The 21713-nt window shown below is 40.6% G+C and overlaps 1 protein-coding gene across 5 annotated transcripts; it reads left to right on the top strand.

Moving 5' to 3' along the window:
• The first annotated feature begins 161 nt into the window (after positions 1–161).
• Positions 162–20054, top strand: ATPSCKMT (ATP synthase c subunit lysine N-methyltransferase). Of its 5 annotated transcripts, none has more exons than XM_075416814.1 (6): positions 162–247; positions 1812–2095; positions 4246–4383; positions 5492–5542; positions 10412–10753; positions 16076–20054. In XM_075416814.1, the coding sequence occupies exons 2-5, from the start codon at positions 1817–1819 to the stop codon at positions 10607–10609; spliced, it is 666 nt and encodes a 221-aa protein (XP_075272929.1). In that variant the 5' UTR covers positions 162–247; positions 1812–1816; the 3' UTR covers positions 10610–10753; positions 16076–20054. The 5 variants fall into 5 exon arrangements, with proteins under 5 accessions (XP_075272929.1, XP_075272926.1, XP_075272928.1 ...); XM_075416811.1 differs by having other exon boundaries at positions 4246–4395; XM_075416813.1 differs by having other exon boundaries at positions 162–253; positions 4246–4395.
• The last annotated feature ends 1659 nt before the right edge of the window (positions 20055–21713 follow it).

Here is a 21713-nt window from a genome sequence, read left to right as displayed (position 1 = left end):
TGACCTATCTGGCGCCCCCAGAGGACTTTTCTGGAAGTATCCGGCGCGGTGAGAGCCGCGCGGCGCTCCCGGGCCCGTCCCCCAGTTGCGGGGGGGTGGGAGGCGGAAGGATACAGCATTGGGTAGAATACGGGAGGTAGGCGTGGCAGTAGCGGCCTGCACCGGGGGACGTGAAGGCGGAGGAGTAGGGACGGACACGTATAGCGGGAAGGAGTGCGCCGCTCCCCCACGAAGCGCTTTCAGAAAGGTTTCGGTGTGCCCGCCCCCCTCCCCCATAGCGAAGTGGTATTGCCCTCCCTTATAAATACTGCCAGCTGAGGTGTCTGGCCCGTGGGTTCGGGGGGAGCTCCCTGGCGGAGTTGGTGGTTGGGAGGGCGAGCAGCAGCCTTGCAGCTGGGCCGGGCGCTCTGGAGAGCAGCTCCTCCCGAAGGGAAGGGCGGTGACGGCTCGGGGACGTTCCGCGGCCGGGAGGGCTCTGCCTGCGCCGCCCGGGAGCTGTTTCAGGGCGCGCCGCTACCCGGCTGCGTGGGGAGGAGCTGCGGCCTCCAGTGGAGGCTGCTCTTCTGCCCTGGAAAACTAACCTAGCGCTTCAGCTCCTCGGAAGCAGTGCTAGTAACGCTTCCTTAGGGTCTATGAATCAGCTAAAGGTTGAAGAGAGTCCAGCGGAGGGCTACGAGGATGATCATAGAATCATAGAAAGTTCTGGGTCGGAAGGGACCCCTAGAGGTCATCTAGTCCAACCCCCCTGCAGCGAGCAGGGACACCGCTAACTAGATCAGATTGCTCAGAGCCCTGTCCAACCTGGTCTTGAATGTTTCCAGGGATGGGGCCTCCACTACCTCTGTGGGCAACCTGTTCCAGTGTTTCACCACCCCCATTGTAAAGAATTTCTTTCTTATATCTAGCCCAAACCTACCCTGTTTTAGTTTAAAACCATTACCCCTCGTCCTGTCACTGCTGTCTCTACTAAAAAGATTGTCCCCATCTTTCCTATAGGCTCCCTTTAAGTACTGAAATGCTGCTATCAGGTCTCCCCGCAGCCTTCTCTTCTCCAGGCTGAATAGCCCCAACTCTCTCAGCCTGTCCTCATAGGAGAGGTGCTCCAGCCCTCGGATCATTTTTGTAGTCCTCCTTTGGACCTGCTCCAACAGTTCCATGTCCTTCTTGTGCTGAGGGCTCCAGAGCTGAACACAGTACTCCAGGTGAGGTCTCACCAGAGCAGAGTAGAGGGGCAGAATCACCTCTCTCGACCTGCTGGCCACACTTCTCCTCATGCAGCCCAGGACACGGTTGATGATGAGGGGACTGGAACATGTCTCCTATGAGGAGAGGCTGAGGGAGCTGGGCTTGTTCAGCCTGAAGAAGAGCAGGCTGAGAGGGGACCTTATAAATGCCTATGAGTATCTTAAGGGTGGGTGCCAAGAGAACAGGGCCAGACCCTTTTCAGTGGAGCCCAGTGACAAGACAAGGGGCAATGGGCACAAACTGAAGCATAGGAAGTTCCATCTGAACATGAGGAAGAACTTCTTCCCTCTGAGGGTGATGGAGCACTGGAACAGGCTGCCCAGGGAGGTTGTGGAGTCTCCTTCTCTAGAGATATTCAAGACCCGCCTGGACAAGGTCCTGTGCAGCCTGCTGTAGGTGACCCTGCTTTGTCAGGGGGGTTGGACCCCTAACGTTCTGTGATAAAGGACTATAAGTTGTGAGTTTATTTTTTTTCCTGATGTCCTATCTCTTTGGTAGAACATACTGCTTTAAGTGAGCACATAATAAAGCTATTTGAGAAAACGCTCTTTAACATCTGTCTGTAGGTGTGATGTCCAAAGCGCTAGCCAGCGAGAGCTGCACGGTGGGCCCACAGAAGGACAGCAAGGGCGGCTGCAGGAGGACGAGCTGGGGGCTGTGGGTCACGGTGGGCGTCGGCGGGGCCGTGGTGGCCCTCTACTCTGTGGCCACCCCCTTCATCACCCCGGCTCTGAGGAGAGTGTGCCTGCCCTTCGTTCCTGCTACCCCTGCTCAGATCCAGAATGTGCTCAAAATGTTAGAGAACAGAAGCGGCTCCCTGGTTGACATTGGTAGCGGGGATGGCCGCATTGTAAGTGGTGGACGTCGCCTTCCTTTTATAACATCTCTCAAAAAAGTGCCAAATGCCCTAGCCGTGGCTGCTGTTGTTTGCTCGTAGCTACAAATGCCTTGTCTTTGACATCCAGTGTTTTTCTTTGAGTCTTATGAGAAGGCTCGATGCTGAGAAAGGTTTGTGTTCAATTTAGGTGAGTAATTAACGGTTTTTTGCTCCAGCCTTACCTGCAGCTTGACCAAGGTAGTGTACGAAATGATAACCTCATCCTGTTGTCTGGAGGGAAGGGCACTGCATTCACGTGAAAAGATGCGGTCAAATTATTGGTGTTGTGATTGCTGAAGAGCTGTGATCCATGTTGGTGTATAGCTGCAGCGCGTGAGTCTGTGAGATTGAACAGCGCTGTGCTTTTGGAGCTGCAGCTCTGTGTTCATTGTATAGAGGTGACAGAAGAACGGAACAGAATGAGAAATGAGCAATGGATTACAAAAATAAAAATCCCTGTATTGTTAGAACTGTAGTCTTCACACCTTTGTGCAGTGCTGGCTGCCCTGCTTCAAAATCAATGTGGTGAAACTAGAATAATTACCAAGAGAAATGGTGAGAATCACCAAAGCCAGAGAGAGACTGTGCTTTCAGGACATTGTCTGAACCCCAGTTTGTGAAACGTGGTGGTGAGGGTGTAGTGGAGAATGGCGTGGGTTTTTCTGTTGTTGTGATGTTTTATGTACCATTTCATAACCATCTGCTTCAAGTTAGTTTTAGCAACAGGATGGCAAGTGAAGTCTAGAATGCTACCTTTGTCCGTGCTTCATGTGAATGAGTCCACAATAAAAAATTGAATTTGGAAATCCAAATCTGTGAAGGTGACTTAGAAGCAATTCCACCCAAGCAGGAAATGGAGAAAAGCATGTGGGGATGAGAGAACTGCAGTTTCCGATGCCCTCTCTGCTCAGCACTGTGGCTGTTGACCCTCATCTGAGGCATTTAACTTGACTAGGTGCTGTGTGTTGAATTCTCAATTTGTGTATATGTATGTGCCTAAATGGAGCCAGGTGCCTGAAAGTGAATGCTTGGTGTTGCCTTAATGCGTCTGTCCTGAAAAAAGTTGAGCTTCTGTTGAGATGCTTTTAAATATTTAGCATTCTGAGGTGTAATCGGTGGATAAACATGACCATATTTTAGTTTCCAAGCATGGTAAAAGTGTCAGATTCTTCTAGTATGCAAATGCCATGTGCATGATGCAAGTTGCATTATTTTAATAATGTGAAACACACTGTCCAGGTAATGCTGTTTGAGAAGTTTTATTAAGAAATGTGTCATGGTTCATCAGGCTTTTCCTGATTAAAACTTGGCAGTAACCTTTTAAATTATGACTTAAACCTTAATTCTAGAAACTGGTGCCTTTTTGTGTTTACCTTAATTTTTTGTCTAATAAATCGTTAGGCTTTGATGTTGTTTCGAGACACTTGCAATACAGGTTAACAATTCTAAATCTTAGGGTCTAATTTAGAGGAATGTCTTTGAAAATCTGTTTGTTATCTGAATTACCTTTTCCCTTTTTAAATGATATATGAAACAGCACTGGATGAAAGCTATACTGTGAGATTTGGGGTGGGGGGGATATTCATTTTTTTTAAGCTACGTTTAAATTTTTGACCTAAAATTTTTGTTTTTTTTAAATGTAGGTCAACAGATTACTTTCATACTTTTTCTGTTGATAGGTCATTTTGGCCCTGATTCAGGGCTTTCTCAAATGCCTACCCATCACTGCTTGTCAGATAAGTTAGGTGCTCTAATTTTGAGCATTTCTGCTCGTGCATTTCACTGTTCTCTCCATGGTCAATTTTCATACTCTCTGACGCCAAGGTAGTGTCATGAATATGTCAAATTAAACTTTTATGTAAATCATAGACACACTACAACCCTGTGAATGTTGAAGTGGTTCATTTTGTTCGTCTGAATGGACCTATTAATTTCAGTGGGACTAGTTATAAAATGTAGTTTGAGTTTTTATTCATTATACTGCTGTTCTTTTGAGGATTAAAACCTGAGCGATTTACAAAAGTGCATTCCTTTGATTTATATTGCAAATAAAATTATGTGCTCTTGTTTAGATAAGTATGCTTTCTCCGTTTCTAAGTGAAGATTTATTTTCTTTCTTGTAGGTGATAGCAGCTGCAAAAAGGGGATTCGAAGCTGTTGGTTATGAATTAAATCCCTGGCTAGTCTGGTACTCCAGATACCGTGCCTGGAGAGATGGCGTACATCAGAACACCAAATTCTATATTTCAGACTTATGGAAGGTAGATGATGAAGTATGTGAGAATGAAATCTGGGATGTCTGAGAGATTTCTGTAATTTGGAAGTACTTTCTTGAAAGAACCAGAATGCTGACTGGCCACAAGGTGCTGTACTGGGCTTTGAGAAAAGTACTTGAGTCCACAGAAACTAGACTCACAGCACAAAACGCTGCTCTGCTGGTTTTGTGCTTCGATGAAGTGCTGTCCTTTTTCAGTGCAGGCTCCTCGAGTGTACTATGTCATGCTTGTGCCCGATGAACGATGCAGGGTGCTGTAAAGTCAGGCTTTGCTGAGAGCTGATTCTGTGGAGTCAGTAACAAGACTCTTATTCACCTAATGTGCGAGATCACAGGCTTATCTGACGTGTCATTAGGCATGTTCTTTTCTAGCTGTGCAATGTGTTTCCTGGTTTTGAGTGTTGCTTTAAGGTAATTTATATGTGACTGAGATTTTTTTCACAATTTTCAGGCATTTGGGTCAATAGCTTGTTTAATGAGGCATGCTTTATTGGGTCATATTTATGTGGGTCTCTTCTCTGATATTCCTGTCAATTGTGGGGTTTTTGTTAGTTTTTGTTTTTTTATTTTTTTGTTGGTTGTTTTGTTTCTTTTTTAAGAATGGCATTTTGTAATGGGAAGAGCCTGAATGTGCTGTTGTTGTCTTTGTTCGGAGAGGAGCTTAGGAAAACTTCATGGCACTGACTGGAAGAAGACAAGCACTGGAATGCCTGCAGGTTTTTATAGCTAGCTAACATTTAACAAAAGTGGGGGCAAACTTGAAACGTCATTTTAATATATATAGGAGTTGTGGCGAAACTTAGCCATGAGTAGAATCATGTAGATGTTTTCTAAATTAATTTTTCCTGTGCTGCTAGAATTGGTGCCATATTCTTGACCAGGCAGTAGAAGTTTTTTGCTGTTCAGCATATGAAGTTGTCTTCATGTGGAAATTTGTGTGACCAAGAGCTGGTGTGGGATCTCCTTTATTATTTTTGATCTAAATCCCTGTTGAGAGGAGTGCAGCTAGAGGGATTACAGGAAAGGAATGGTGAGAACTTCTCCGGATAGAAATGCCATTTTCATTAAGACTTGTTCTCAAATTTTTATTTTAGGTTTCTTTTTCTCGTTATACGAATGTTGTTGTTTTTGGGGTACCTCAAATGGTAAGTTTACTGTTGTTTGCGTTGTTTAATTATTTTAGTACCAAGACATTCAGTGTTAGTACATTCACCTACAAAATGAACCAACCTGCAGAATGTCAAAAGTAGTTAGTACTAATATTTTGATATTTCATTGTTGCTTCTTAATGTCCACGATAAAACCTGGTAAAACTTGTGACCACATGCAGACTGGAGCTGTGAAAATACACTTTTTTTTTTTGAGATTTTTTTTGAGAAGTATTTTCTGTTCATTAGTTCAGAACCAAAATGAAAACTGCTGTGGTCGAGTTGCTTAGGGATCGGTGCTTGAAAATTTCAAGTTTTCATACTGAAAAAATGAGGAGTTTGCAGGGAGTTAATGGAGTAGGAAATTGGGTACAGCCAAGGTTATTGAGAACCTTGTTAGAGGCGAGTATTGAACTTTGCTTATGTTCTTAAAATATCGAATCACCTCAAATAGGCTGGCAGCAGGTATATTGAAATAATCCCTTGCCCGTGTTAGACTGTGAGGGTTTAGGAAGGGAGACACATACTTCAAGTATAATTGCTAGACTACAGGCCCACAAATTCTTTACCTTTTAGGAAGGCTTTATAGCCTGTCTTCATCGTGTCACTGGGGAAAACGCGTTCTTCAAAATAGGTGTGGAAATTGAGTTGCATAGTGGCTGCTTTAGGGATATATTAGATAAATTCAATCAGACTTTACATCCACTTTGACTTCTGGCTTGATCTACTTTACTTTTTCTCTTTTTACTAGAAAAGAGAAAAAATATCTTAAATATTTAAATATTCTTGGTATTTTGATTTATTATTAGAATCTGCTATATAGATTGAATGCGTATGGAGGAGTGAAACAGAAATATCCAATAAATGCTTCTATACTGCTGCTTCTTCTGCTAAGGCAGGTGTGGGATGAAATGAGTGAAGATGTTTATGTGATGCTATACCATGCAACATACACTGATAGTATTTCTGTAGTAGTAATAGGAAGATGCAACAAGAAGCGTAATAAAGCTTCCCTATTCTCTGCTTTTTCTTTAACAGCATGGGAATTAAATACCTACGTTGGAGTCAGATTGTAACTCATGTTGGAAACTGAAGTAAAAATGCATTTCCCCCCAGCCCACACACTTTTGTGGGTGTCATATTACTGAGAAACATGATGTTACTTGTGCTACAGATGTTGCCAGGTTTGGATGTTAGGTGCTCTCTAGCTTGAGTTCCGGGAGAGGGCAGCATAAATATTAGAATTCGCAGTCAGTAATTCCGCAATTGCACTGAGGGGAAAAGTGCAGGTGAAGAAAGATACCTCATTAAACTAAGAATAAACAAATGCCCTAGGAAAATGTGAGTAAATCTAGCATAAATACTGGCTTAACTTTAATAGCATAAAATGGGATAAATCAGTGACAGCTATGATAAAGAGTAGCTATAGGGCTCAGAATAACTTCAGTAAATTCAGGAAATACTAGGCTAAGTTCTTCCAAAAATATACTGTCATAAATGTAGCACCTAAACATATGAACTACTGTGTTTCCTGAGCATTCTTTTGCTCACGATCCTCTTTAAATTTACTTTGGAAGTTGTGAATGCTTAGCCTCCTGAATGACTAAATTGATTTTCTGGAAATTTTTGTGCATTTTCTCTTTTTTACTGAGGTCAATAGATCTCCTTAGCTTTTTTAATAATACTGGTCTGATCTGATGCTGTCACACAGTGCTTGTATTTCACATCCAAGGTTAGGTTACAGAACTTGGATTTATTGATCTTCAGGGAAGACTACAAGCGCCACTGTTCTTGCAGGCATCTGGGGGAAGGTGTGTTTATCTATGAGTCACTGCAGAGAGACTTTTATTTGCTCAGGGTGGGATGACAGCATTCTTTGCAGGTGTTCATGTTCACAGCTTCTGTGTATTTTAACTGATTATATACTGTACAAAAGGTTTACTGAATTGCGTAACTATGTAGACATACAAAAAAACCCCTAACCCTGCCTTGATATAAAATATAATATGATTATGACACCTAATGTTACTGAGAGATTTAGCTTAAAAACTAGTTTAACTGTTTGGTTCAAGGATACAATTCTTTTTTGCGAAACAATGAAGTTTTTGAATTTGAGCTAATATATACATGAGATGTCACTAATTTTCGTCATTACTCATTGAAAATAAGGCTATCTCTAGATATGTAATTTCTGTAACAACTTAGTCCTTCCTTTTCTGGTATCTCGGTTCAGTTTCAGGTATCAAAGTGGGCTTATTTTTCTACTTTATTTAAGGAGCGGTAGCAAAAGATATTTAAAAGCATTTGCTGTGTGGATGAAATCAAAGCACAGCATGCTTAAAAAAATTCAGAGGTAACTCTTTGATGTATTAGATCTATGACTATAATTTTCCTAAAATAGTCTGTTGTAAGCTTAAATGTGGCTATAATAGGATGTTACATTGAAGGCACACCCTGCGTGTGTGTGATAGCGGAAGTATCTGCAGCCTTTGGAAATAAATTTTCTTCAGTCAGTCTTGTTTTCTGATAATCTGTTGTTTTTTTTCTTTTTTCTGTGAATTTTTTATATATTTTATGTCCTTTGTGACTGAAATTGAGCTGTATTTGTAAACAATTCCTGTCCTTTTAACCTTTTAATATCTAAATGTTACGTCATGATATCAAAGTAAATAGATTTTTACATGCAATAGAAGTAACCTCTGGAGCTTGCTGTTAACAGTTACTCCCTGAGATAGATACAGTATGTAAGAATAAAAGGAATTCCAAATGGATGTGCACTGATCTGCTTAAGCATAACATCAAACTTTTCCAAAGGACAAAAATGGCTAAATCTATCCAGTTTCATTTTTTTCAGAATATAATCACTACCTGGCATAGGAAAGAAATTTCTTTGAAGTCTAGATGCCTTAATTAATTTCTCACTTAATCCACAGCAGAATTTACGAAGTACTTATTGGAGATTGAGTATCTGACTGGGCAAGGTGTTGCTCTGTTCTGGAAGAGTAGCGATATTTCTCTTGACTTTCATATCTGCTCAATTTTTTGCAAATGGAGGAAAGCTAGACTGTAGGCCTTCACCAAGGAGAGTTGCATAGTGATATTTGACATGGTCCCCCACAACACCTTTCTCTCTAAACTGGAGACATGTGGATTTGATGGGCGGACTGTTCAGTGGGTGAGGAACTGGCTAGATGGTTGTATCCAGAGAGTAGTGGTCAATGGCTCAATGTCCAGATGGAGATCGGTGACAAGCGCTGTCCCTCAGGAGTCCATGTTGTGACCAGTACTGTTTAATATCTTCATCAGTGGCATAGTGGGATTAAGTGCACCCTCAGCAAATTTCCAGATGACAGCAAGCTGAGTGATGCGGTTGACACGCCTGCGGGGTGAGATGCTGAGAGAGACCTGGACAAGTTTGAGGATTGGGCCTGTGTGAACTTCATGAGGTTCAACAAGGCCAAGTGCAGGGTCCTGCATCTGGGGTGGGGCAACCCCCAGTATCAACACAGGCTGGGGGATGAAGGGATTGAGAGCAGCCCTGCCAAGAAGGACTTGGGGGTACTGGTGGATGAAAAGCTGGACATGAATTGACAATGTGTGCTCGCAGTCCAGAAAGCCAACCATATCCTGGGCTGCATCAAAAGCAGCGTGGCGAGCAGGTCAAGGGAGGGGATTCTTCCCCTCTGCTCCACTCTGGTGAGACCCCACCAGGAGTCCTGCATCCAGTTCTGGAGCGCTTAGCACAGGAAAGACATGGACCTGTTGGAGCGGGTCCAGAGGAGGGGCACAAAAATGATCAAGAGGGCTGCAACACCTCTCATTTGAAGAAAGGCTGAGAGAGTTGGGGCTGTTCAGCTTGGAGAAGAGAAAGCTCTGAGAAGACCTTATTGCAGCATTTCAGTACATTAAGGGGGCCTATAGGAAAGACAGGGACAATCTTTTTAGCAAGGCCTGCTGTGACAGGACAAGGAGTAATGGCTTTAAACTAAAAGAGAGTAGATTTAGCCTGGATATAAGCAAGAGGCTTTTTACAGTGAGGGTAGTGAAACACTGGCACAGGTTGCCCAGAGAGGTGGTGGATGCCCCATCCCTGGAAACATTCAAGGTTAGGCTGGATGGGGCTCTGAGCAGCCTGATCTAGGAGAAGATGTCCCTGCTTATTGCAGGGGGGTTGGACTAGATGACCTTGAAAGGTCCCTTGCAACCCAAACTGTTCTATGATTCTATGTACTGTTTCATACCGTACTGCTGCAGGGACTGACATGCATATGTTAAAAGGCTGGAGCCAACAAACCTCAATTTCAATAGTACTTAACATACCAATACTTTACCATACAGTGACAGCAGAATGTTTGCTTTGGGTTGTTGCCTGTATGATGTTTTGAGTGTCCCAGGATGTGTCTTGGCGTTAGACTGGAATTTATGAAAGGTGTTGGCTTTTGAATATCACATAATTGTTCATGTGACTTCGAGTGTCATAACTAGCGTAAATTCAGGGGGCTGAACTTTCAGTCTCTACAGAGAAGAATCTCACTGAAGAGAATCATGAATTGGAACATGTGAAGTCTCTTCTTAGTTGATGAAGTTTTTTATCTAAGGGATTATCTATGGTTTTTGAATTAATTTTTAGAACTTAGAGTTACAGTTTTCTTGATCTCACCAATCAAGGCACAGTAACAATTTTCTAGTTTTAGATACTCTTTGACCAATGCATCATAGCCAAACCATATGTCACGAACACTTTCCTAATTTTGTTTTCCAAAAATTACTCAAACCTTGGACTTATCTTGAACACTTGAATTAGGTTCTAAAGAGAACGCTTCTGGTTTTTGCTGCTTCTGAATGCTTTTTATTGTTGCTCAACAGATGCCACAGTTGGAGAAGAAGCTGGAAGAAGAACTTGAATGTAATGCCAGAATCATTGCCTGTCGTTTTCCTTTCCCCTGCTGGATCCCAGATCATACTGCTGGAGAGGGAATAGACACTGTGTGGGCCTATGATTTGAAACATTCTAGAGGACGTGGAACAAAAAGCTTGGAAAGTACACCAGAGACAGAATCCTAAACATCTTATTTGTTTTTGTACTGAAATTTTTGGCTTTGACCTCACCTGCTAAAGATAAGATTAATGTGAATAGAGCCCCAGGATATGGAGATATATTTTCACTAAAATAACTCAAGTGCACTGGTTATCTGAAAGCACACAAAGGTTAGTGAAAGGTGTAGTTAAATGGCTTAATTTAGCTAGTAAAAATTATGAGAAAGATTTAGAAAAGCGGAAAACTTTAATATGGAAAATGTGATAAGACACAGTTCGCTACTGTTAAGGCGAATATATGTATAAGTTAAAATGCTAAAATTGTTGAACTTAATATGTGCATTCTTTCTGAGCCCATAGCATTTGTTATTGGTGTTGGAAGTGGTGTGCAAGTGGCTCCTCAAATGAGTCATGGTTCCCAAATGTCTTCATTATGTGTGCCAACTAGACATAATGCTGCATTCATCAAACTGATGCAGATTGAGTATGGTGATGATACCAGTGTTTTACACCTCAGCCTTGAATGTGTACTTTTAAAAGTTGACTATGACACAACGAGCAAATATAACAAGTTGCTTATTCATTAACACAAGTGCATCCCTTCATTATGTTCATGTGTTTTTATTTAGCTTGTTATGTGATCTGTGATCCAGAGCTAGTTGGTCTGGAATCTGATTAGACCTCATTTAACTTACAGTGAGATGGGAAGGGAGGTTTTCAGTCAGGCTTCTTTTCCCGTCTACTTTTCTATGCCATCTGATGAGATCTCAGAAACTCATGGCGTCGCTGCATGGGTTATCCTTGGAAGGGAAGCACGTTCTCCCTTTCTTTTTGCTGGTATGGGTTTGCAGTGGGGTATTGTCACTGCTGTGACATTTTCGTTTTCTGATGTGGTTACAGCACTTTTCCATTTTGTAACAGTCTGCTTACTTGGTCTTTCTTTTGGTTCCCAGGTGAAGTTTTACTGTTTTCAACCATAAACAATTAGTCAAAGTGCATGGTTAGGCTCTCCTGGCCCCAGTTAACATACAGATTGTTTGTTAAGAAGTGACTATGTAAGTTTGTCAGACCTTTGCATATATGATACCCATAGAACAAAGCTGAAACAGGCAGGAATTGTCACCTGACTTCTAGGCAGTCTAGAGACACAACTAAAATTAGCTCAGGCCGAGAGAAGTGCTGAGACCCTGCAATTTCGGGTAAATACAAAGCCTGTGAGATTTTACTGGGCATTGGGAAAGCACTTTTTCTGGAGTATAGTATCTGACTGGAAGAGCAGTTAGATGTTGTTTAGGAAGTGGAGTCAACAGTTACACCTGTGCTTTTTATTTTTGGTGGAAGGGGAGGAGGAAGGAGAATTTAAAATAGAAATCTACACTGAGGGTTTGAAATAGAGGAGCAGAATGATATCCTGATAACGTATACAAAGCAGGAGAAGAAAGGGGCAAATGTATCCGCTCTGGAGTCTGCAGAGGAGAGGTGGTTTCAGCCTTGCGTGGCAAGGCACAGCTGTAAACGTGGAGACTGTATTGAAGAACACTGATTTCTGGTAAGCAGTCTTCTACAGCCTTTCACTGCAGTGTTACACAGTGCATCTTGTAAAACTACACTGAACTCTTTATACCATGATATAAGTGTTATTATTATTACACAGTGGCAGGACAGGGCTACAGTGGCTTATCTAAAATGGCTGAATTTAATTTAAGATCCCAAGGCTATAGAACTGGAACCTCAGACAAAGGAAATCTGAAATTATTTCTATTGGAAAAAGACCATACAAAGGGGAAATTAGCTAACTGAGCCAAGTCCTTCGCGGAACGATTATAAAGGAGGAGACAAAAGATTTTGATCAAGTGAATTGCGACTCATCTGCAGTGCAGGGCTTTGACTCAAGTTGCTACTGCCTACTTTCACTAAAGTTGGTTTGCAGGGAATGAAGCGGACGTTTACTTTTTCTGCTGTGTTTGGCTATATATTTGTCTATTGCATTATCATTTGCTGGTTAAAAGGTAAAACTGAATTTCTCAATTCTGCCTGTGCTAAAGGCTTTAGGGCCTGTACTTCTTAGTTACGACCAGTCGCTCCAGAAATATTCATTGAGGAGGGTGAGAGAGAATTAATGATGTGATGCCCTGAGCTTTAGGAGCATGGAGTGCTGTCCTCAAGGCAAGAAGAGATTTATGAATGCTTTTAAAGTAAAGCAGAGGGCTGTTTCTTGCTCTGGCCATTTATTTTTGGGGGTGTGCACTGAGACAGTGGTCTGAAGGTTTGGAATTCCATATTACGTAAGGAAATGTGCTGTATTTCCTGTTTCCATAGCTGAAGTGTGAAATGGAAAGCAAATTTCTCTATTTTACACAGGGGGCTGGGAAAGCGTTTTCTTCTCATCTTGTCTTCAATTTTTCTATCACTTGCTATGTTCATGTGCTAGTTTACGAGATTAAATACGTAATGGTGATGTCAGTTATCACTGTGTGGATGATTATGTTGATACACTTCCAATTGCTGGGGTAATGGATTGTGATTTCATTGATAATACTACTTCAGAGTACAGATTTCTTTCTTCTGAAAACCAGGAAAGCCTTAGAGAACTGGCTTAATCAAATTATAGTGTAGATCTGAAGCCAAAAGAAGGAAACCTTCAAGCCACGCATGCTGTTCAATACCAAAGTAATTCAGATATACAGAAATACCTATAGTTTATCTATGTTTACATCTTCTAGTAGAATCACTTGCCTTTTGGGATTTACTTGTTTTATTCCTTCCTTGCCCTGCCAGATCTTAGAAAAAAAGTGGCTACATTGCTGAATGAGTAATGCTTTCCTGATATATTGTAGAATTTGCTGTGTTTGAAAATAATACAGGTTGGAGTTCTCCAGGAGTCAGGCTTTCAGATTTTTTCTTTCTTTTTTTTTTTTTTTGCATTGAGACACATCATGTGTCCACAGGCTCTGTGATGCAAGATCAGTTGTACCAATGCAACATCCAAGTGCTACAATTCTAATTCTGTAGTTTTCTATTTTGCAAAAATTGGCTTTTTAGGGAGGAGAGGGCTATGGTTACAAGAGAGCCATCTGATACGCAGGTTACTCCATGTACTGCACAGTCACTACAGCTACACAGCATGTTAGCTAAGCTTGTCTGGATTTGACTGTGAAATGTGCACATATTTTGTGAGCTTTAGGCATTTTGGTGTTATTTGGTGTATTGGAGTTCTTACCCTCTGGAGTGTGATTATATGCTGCCACTTAATCTAATATTGCCACAGGGAAGTTAATCCTCTGTCTCTGAGCTGCTGTTTATGTCTGACTCTTGAGTTGTAGCCAGGTAGCAAGGTACAGAATCAAGTTTAAAATAAAGTACTGCATTTCAGAAGCCAGTTGAATGAGTATGGTCTGTGGAAAATAAGTTCTGAAGTTCAGACTTTGGGAAAGTCTTTCACCGTCAATGACGCACACAGCTCGGGAGGTAACAGAGGTCTCCTGAATTCTGCATAAATTTTTGAAGAAGGACTTGAGCTTTGCTTTTCTCATGTGTGTGTTCTTTAAAAAATATTACAACTGTAATACTGTTCTAAGATCCACAGGGGAAGTAAGTAGAGGTAGCATTTTGTTTATCTTTTATATTTTGAACTATGAGAGGAAAGGAAGGGAGTCTTACAGCCCAAGTGTGGCAGCATGAACTATTTCAAAAGCCATTTGACAAACTTGCACATCAGTGACGCGTATTTCTCATTGGATAGGAGCATCCATGCTAAGAATGGGCTGTGATGAGCATTCACTCAGAAATGGGTTTGTGTCTGATACCATTACATTTGAGTGAACACTAATTATTGATAGATCACCTCATACTTCTGTAGTTTCACTTTTCATGATCGTTCACAAATACTAAAGCATTTATTCAAGAAAGGACATGAATCCTTCAAATTCATGCTGAATTAAACATCAGATTTAAAGCCAGTACATTCCAGTTTGAGTTACTTTTATATTTGCCAAGTTTGCACTTCTCTAGTTTTACAATGTAGTCCCAAGTTGTTTTTCAGAAATAACATATGTTTCTTCTAGAAAGCTTCTTGAGTTCTTGATAAGACAGTGCGGCATCTGTGTTTAACTTAAAAATCACCCCTGAGATAGCTGCAGAACTAATATTTTCAGTATTTTCCTTTGTATAATAGTCTTTCTGTTCATCCTTGTATGCTTTAGTGAGGGAGAATTATACATGGATAGTTACCATTTTTTTCCTTAATTCTTTTTCTGAATTCTCCCTCTTATTTCAGTGTTTGCTTATATTTTTCATGTTGTCTTTTTACAATTTGACTGCTTGACTTCAGAAAGGCATCAGATCTTCTCATTTCCTTTATTTTTTTTTTCTGTAAACTGAAAAAATCCTGCCCTTTTTTCAGCAACTTTGCAGGAAGACTAAATATGTTAAGGAATGTCCTTTTTCTCTCTAACATTTTAACATGTATTTAACTAACCTTCTTGATTTATTTAGCAGTCTGTATGTTGACATAGCATGACTTTTGTTTCCAGTAAATGAAAGAAAAACACATCCACCCGTATGGTATTTAGACTGAAAAATAGCCTCGGTCTACAACAGTTCTGACTATTTAGTAGTTTTAAGTACTTAATTTCACATTTTTATTACGTTTCATCACTTGGCAAATGAATACAGGCCTTTTATCCATTCAGTAGTTCTTTGGATTTGGGTTATTTGTTCAGGTGGGACTTCTACTGATTTTCTTTGTATGATGTTGTGGTTTCTGTTGGAGGCTTCGGTTGAAATGTCAGACTGATGTTTTTCCTGCGAATTGCTGTGTAGTCCTGGAAGAATCACTGTAATACAATCCAGTGAACTGCTAGCATTGGTAAAAATTAAGTAAAACCTGCTTACCAGTAAATGTGCAGGGATATTTTTCAGCTTACTCTATATGTAGTGGCTTTTAAAAATAAAGTAGGTTTTTGAAGACCCATATAAAACTTGTGGCATAAAGTTTTGAGGTGAGCAGAGGTCTTTGCAAGGTCAGAAGCAGTAAATTAATGGCTTTCAACCTGAGGTTTGTGGGTACCTTCTGAGGAATCCACAAAAAGTAATTTAAAAACTAGACCTACTAGCAGTAGGTCTATATTTGCTCACTGTGGTTGTATCATTCCGCTGGAAAATGTTAATATGTCTGAAATAAACATTTGAGAATCCCTAAACTAAAAATAGGAGTTTATGTAAGACATTAGCTAAATGGAAATAAGGTCATCAAAGTGAGGGATTGCTGTTTTCTGTTGTTGCTTGCATGAACTGTTGAGCCTTGAACCTCTGCAGTACACAGATGTGTGAGCCTTGGTATCTCTTCTGGTAAGCCCTTAACTTCGTATTTCAGTATATGAGAGCAGCCATGTGGTTTTGCACGTTGCCATTGTGTTCTAGTAATTCTAGCTTTTTAGTTAGTCTGTGATAGATCTGGTGTGAGGGTCTAATTGCCTTTTTTTTTTTTTTTAGGAACTGCTTAAACATGAAATTTACATTTTCAGGACACCTGATCAGCTGCCACTGAAGCCTGTCTCAAAAGCCAGCGGACCCCGTGGAACTCCTTAATGCTGTAATGTCTGCAGCTGTCCATGTCAGAACTCTGGTTCAGATGAGCAGAAATCTGCCTAGCTCTTGCATAAGTTGTCTTGATTCTTGATTTCTTGATTGAAAAGTGTGAGGACACAAAATGAATGATAAAACTTGAGGATCAGTGTAAGTTCTGGGAGAGAAAAACAAGAGTGGTGTGGGATATAGCCAAAATCTAAGGGGCCTTCTCTGTCACCTCTGTCACTATCACTCTAGCCCCTAAGGTTTGATACTGTCTTTTTTTTCCCCCCCCTAAGATTATGTAGCTCTTCTTGAAAGTAATCGTCTTTTTCTGTCTTTCCCATAGTTTTTTCAAGCTTTTCAGAGTGTACACAAATCAAAATAATTTGTAAGTCCAAATGTATGTCCAAATGTACCACTCTCTAAATTGTCTGCAGGGACCCTCATCATCTGTGTTCATGTATATTTTATTGCTTCTTCCTTTTTTTCTGCACACATAGAAACCAAATTTACACTCTGACTACGTTTATGCTCAATGCATAAATAAGCTTTGTGGGTGTGATCAATACCAATTAAGTTTATTTGTAAACACAGATCTCGCACTGAAGCAATTCTAAAGATTTTGAGCAGGAACAGGACAAGTAACGGTCATGATGTGAAAATACTAATGTTACTTAGTGACAGGGATGGTAGAGTCTCCTGCCATTGAGGTACTTTTAATTTCAAATGTCAGTCTGATGTGTCAAGCAAAGCCAGGGAATGAAAGACGAGTAGCAAAGCAGCACTGGTGTATGGTATTTTAAAATAAATTTATTTTCTAACACTATCATCAGAGGCTGCCTTCTGGTTTCTTCTAAATTGTAAGTACTGTTATTATTCTGATAAGGAGTATGTTGGTGGGAGAATATGATTGACTGAACTAATAGAACTAGTGAGCATCGTGAAGTGTTTATTCTACAGTACTTTCAGATAATTTCTTTATCCTTTCTTCTTCTTTCCCCGCCCGAAAAAATACCTTTAGAATGACAACATTACAGATTTAAAATAGAAACTACATTTATCACCCTTAGAAATTAAAGATTAGGAAACAGCTTCTGAAATGAAAAGTGTTGCTGGCTTCAGCAACTGGGACTTATTTACCAGAGTGTGTTAAATATAATGTAGGTCAGATCCCGACTGACTTAATGAATGGTTTAAGTTTCTTAGAAGAAGTTAGCACTTCTTGTGAGTCTCCTGGACGTGCAATCTGAATTAGGTTGTTTACTTATTCTAATGAAAATGCTGATTAAACAGTAGTCTTCTCAGGATTATTTATCTACTACATGAAAATTAGGTAGTCTAAGCACTGTCCAAGAAACCTGGGTATTGGATGTCTCACAGGGCTTTGTATGTGGCTGTTTTCTTCATGTTTGTCTGTACTTTGGGTGACTGTGAACATCAGGTGATTGGAGTGGGGACTTCTGCCTGCTTGGGTGACACATGTGTGAGGACAAATGACAAAGTAGAGGTTGAAGTATACTTCAGTCCCTTTCAGGGTAACTAATCAAAAGTGATCCTTTCCCTGGTATTGTTTTAATCTGACTGGTAAAATTTTCATTTCCACAGGCATAAAACTAGACGTTGCGTGTGATTCATTGATCTTTCTAGTCTGTTGTGTGCTTGAAGAAGCTATGCTGGCAATACAAGTCTCACTCCATTTCTGTGCAAAATACGCAGTGAGGCCTTCCTTCCCAGCTGATGTTCCAGTGTAAGCAGGCTCAGTTTTAGCTTCAGCTGTCTCTGTTAAGGATCTGCCTAAGAAATCCTCATAGCCTCTGAAGGCACCACAACAAGTGGGCTCTGGGTGCTGAAGACTTCCTGAAGCTTGCTGTCTCAGTGTGAGGGGCCAGAGCATCAACATTTTTGGCAGGCTTTAATATAGACTGCTTTAGTGCTGCTGAGCTTGATCTCTCCCCCAGTTTAGGAAGTCTGCAAAGCAGAGGATAAATTCACTGCAATTTTCCTTCTGCCTTACAGCAGTAGAACGTTGTTCTTTAGTTTTACACTGCTGTTTGTTTCTGGTACGGCCTAATCATAAACTTTTCTTCATTGGAGGGAACCCTAACACCAGGCTCCTTCCTCTTCAGCACAAACTTAAGAGCAAAACTCTTTAACTGAGGAGCTTCCCCTTTGGAAAGTCAAGAGCACAAAGATCCTGTACCAGTAGACATGGGAAGGCTTTCTCTCAAATTCCTGTTGCTGATACAGATGCTATTTGTCGGGACTGCTGCTAGGAACATCTTGGTTTTCCACCAAGACTTGGTATAATTACCTATGGCTTCAGGTTAGTTCAAGGGGGCTGACACTGAGTTTGGTACGGAGGCTTCGAGTAGCAGGACTCTCTCAATGTGTTTGCCTTTTTGAGGAATGTTGAAAACCAAGTTTTTCTCCTTACAGTAGCATAATTTCTATGTCACTAAAAATATCACAATATATTGATATAATGAAAACATAAAAAGAATCTTCTGGTACTAATACCATGGCTATAGACTAAGCTGAATGTTACTGAATGGACATTTCTAGGTTGGAGAAAGAGGTACAAGTTTGTTCTCCCTTCAGCAAGCATGTGTTGTTCCTATTAACTTTGAGGGAATTTGTTTGCATGTGTTTAAAAAAAAAAAGTAGGTGTAGAAGATGGCAACTGGAATGCTAGTCCCTAGTTTGCATTCAGCCCTGCAGTCAAATGCAAGGTTTATACAGCAGTATTCATTTTCAAACTGCCACTGAAATGTAAATCTAGCAACACTTTTGTAGGGTTGGCAGGTATTATCTTCACCCTTTACACCGGCAAAAAACTGTAGCAAAGAGCTAACTTGTTCAAGACCACAGAAATAATCATTGGCGATGCTGTGATTAAAATCATGAAGTTTGCAACTGCATGTCTATGTCTACTGGTGGAAGAATGTATTTTTTAAATGGCTGCTCCTGAGGTGGCAGTGCCTGTGCCCTTTCACAACTGATGGAGCCAGAGACATAAAGGCCAGATGCTCACATATGCCAGGTAGTGCCTTCTGCCCACTTAAGGTGGCAAGACGTAACAGCTACAGTGGTTGTGTCTGTCAGGTTCGTGATCTTGGTTTTGTTTTCTTCAGTCTTACCTTTTTATTAGCTGTTACTATATTGGATGTCTCATGGTTACTGCTTTTAACCACATTTGGATCCTTCTGTCATAGTTTATACATGCTACTTTGTAATAAAACTTATCATTTCTATTGAAGTATATGACTTTGCATCATGTACTACATCTTGGTCTATTTTTGTGTGAGAGTCAGTCTGCTGCTTCTCTGTTTTGATGATCTCAATTTTTTATGGCAGAAAAGGAACTGAGGAACTGCTAGAGGGAGTCTAGTGGAGGACTACGAGGATGATGAGGGGACTGGAGCATCTCTCCTACGAGGAAAGGCTGAGGGAGCTGTACTTGTTTAGCCTGAAGAAGAGAAGGCTGAGAGGGGACCTTATAAATGCCTATAAATATCTTAAGGGTGGGTGTCAAGTGGATGGGGCCAAACTCTTTTCAGTGGTGCCCAGAGACAGGACAAGGGGCAATGGGCACAAACTGAAGCACAGGAAGTTCCATCTGAGCATGAGGAAGAACTTCTTCCCTCTGAGGGTGACGGAGCACTGGAACAGGCTGCCCAGGGAGGTTGTGGAGTCTCCTTCTCTGGAGATATTCAAGACCCGCCTGGACAAGGTCCTGTGCAGCCTGCTGTAGGTGACCATGCTTCGGCAGGGGAGTTGGACTAGATGACCCCCAGAGGTCCCTTCCAACCCCTACCATTCTGTGATTCTGTGAAAAGTTGATAACTTTGAACAACTTAAATCTGTTGTTAATGAGCATATTAAATATAAATTGACTGCAATCCAGCATAAGTATTGTGACTTTTTTAATCTTACTGTTTTAATTGCCTTATGTTTTTTTTTTTAACCTTTGTGCATGGTCTGTGTCTTAATTCTTACATGAGGACACTTCACTAAACATAAATGAAACTCCATTTTTATGGAGTCATCAGATTGATCTGTCATGGCCTCTGTTAGCCTACATGTTCTTGTTTTTCACTTTTATTTCTCTATTTATTTGTGGGTACAAATGAAATGAACTGAGATAAGCACTATTTTCCTTAGGCCTTAACTTCATCCTTCATCAAAATGGCATGTAAAATTGAATGAAAATGTTTTTCTGTTGGTGTGACTTGTCAACAGCTCTTGCTGTTACAACTTTCTGTCCTGACAAGCCCAAACTCATTTTACCCTGACATAACCATCAGTTTTAAGTACAGTTACTGTCTTGATCTTCTGGCTCATAAGCTATTTGATAGTGATCAGCTTAACCAGCTCAAAAACAGTGCTGATGAATGTTATATATTAATCTGCTTTGAAAACAGGCTGCTGAAATCACATATGGAATCTTACTAGATTAGTTGCTTTGACTAATTTTTGCTAAAATAAAAGGCAACAACTTGACGTCATCTCTAAATAAGAACAAACCCAAGGCAAAGTACTTTCTCTACCGTATGCAGGAAAGTGCATATTGACAATGTATGAACAAATGCACTATGTCCACCATGGCAATCAGATTGTGTATCTACCAGTTAAGTAAATATAGTGAAAGTTTGTTAGTCCAGGAACAATTCAGCATTGCTGGTTTCTGCCTCTTATCACTGAATTGTGAAAAGAGATCACAAAATCAGGCCAGTCTTGCCAAATAAAAAAGCAATTCAGAATTGATACACAGAAAAGGCTGCTTGAGACAGTTTTGTATGCAGCAATGTGAATTATTTGGTTTTTTTTTTCTCCCCTAGTTGAAAGATTAGTGACAGCACTTCCCCAGCCCTGAAACTGAAAGACTTTCCTCTGCATCGTCTTGTGCAGAATACTGTTTTGCTTCAATATGTTGATACATATAATTCACACCGCTAGAATTACATAAAATAGGAAAAGGTGCTAGGGACAGCAGTAGTTAGTACCAATTAGGTAGTGTTATCCAGCCATAGCAACACTTGGATGTTCAGCCTGCGCTGCTTCTGTCATGCCACATTGATGCTACAGCAAGAGCCATAAGATCAGGTGAAAATCAATATGCTTTTTCAGCTGGGGCCAAGAAGGGAATGAACAATGCAAAAAGGCCAACTGAATTGAAAAATATTAAATCTGCTTCTGAGGAGCAAGAAGCCTATATGCTACCTGCTTTCAAGATGTTTATTGAAAAGTGATAGAGAGGAAATGCATAGCTCTTGATTTAAACTGTTTTCCTTATTACGGAGTTGTTACACCATCTATTATATCCATATGCGTTAGGGAGTATCTGTTCCATAGACTGCTTTGGTATTAATGGAGTATGCTGATAAAAACTATTTGAAAACAGATTTGTCCTGCAGTGTGTATTAAAAAGAAATGAGACCTGTTCATTAAGAGTGAAATGATGTAGGAAATAATAGGTAAAATATCTGCCTGTCTGTAGTGTAGTTTTGCCATTAAGAAAGCTGTTGGTATTTTTTTTCTTGACCAACTGTACAACAGAACT

This window comes from Opisthocomus hoazin, chromosome 3 (assembly GCF_030867145.1).
Source record: "Opisthocomus hoazin isolate bOpiHoa1 chromosome 3, bOpiHoa1.hap1, whole genome shotgun sequence".
Lineage (NCBI taxonomy): Eukaryota > Metazoa > Chordata > Aves > Opisthocomiformes > Opisthocomidae > Opisthocomus > Opisthocomus hoazin.
This window is presented reverse-complemented; position numbering and strand designations above follow the sequence as displayed.

Excerpts from the sequence above, each read along its gene's own strand:
- ATPSCKMT (XM_075416811.1), top strand. The coding sequence starts at position 1,817 with ATGTCCAAAGCGCTAGCCAGCGAGAGCTGCACGGTGGGCCCACAGAAG. Across the intron at positions 2,096-4,245 it reads GTAGCGGGGATGGCCGCATT|GTGATAGCAGCTGCAAAAAG; the intron begins GTAAGTGGTGGA and ends TCTTTCTTGTAG. Across the intron at positions 5,543-10,411 it reads TTTTTGGGGTACCTCAAATG|ATGCCACAGTTGGAGAAGAA; the intron begins GTAAGTTTACTG and ends GTTGCTCAACAG.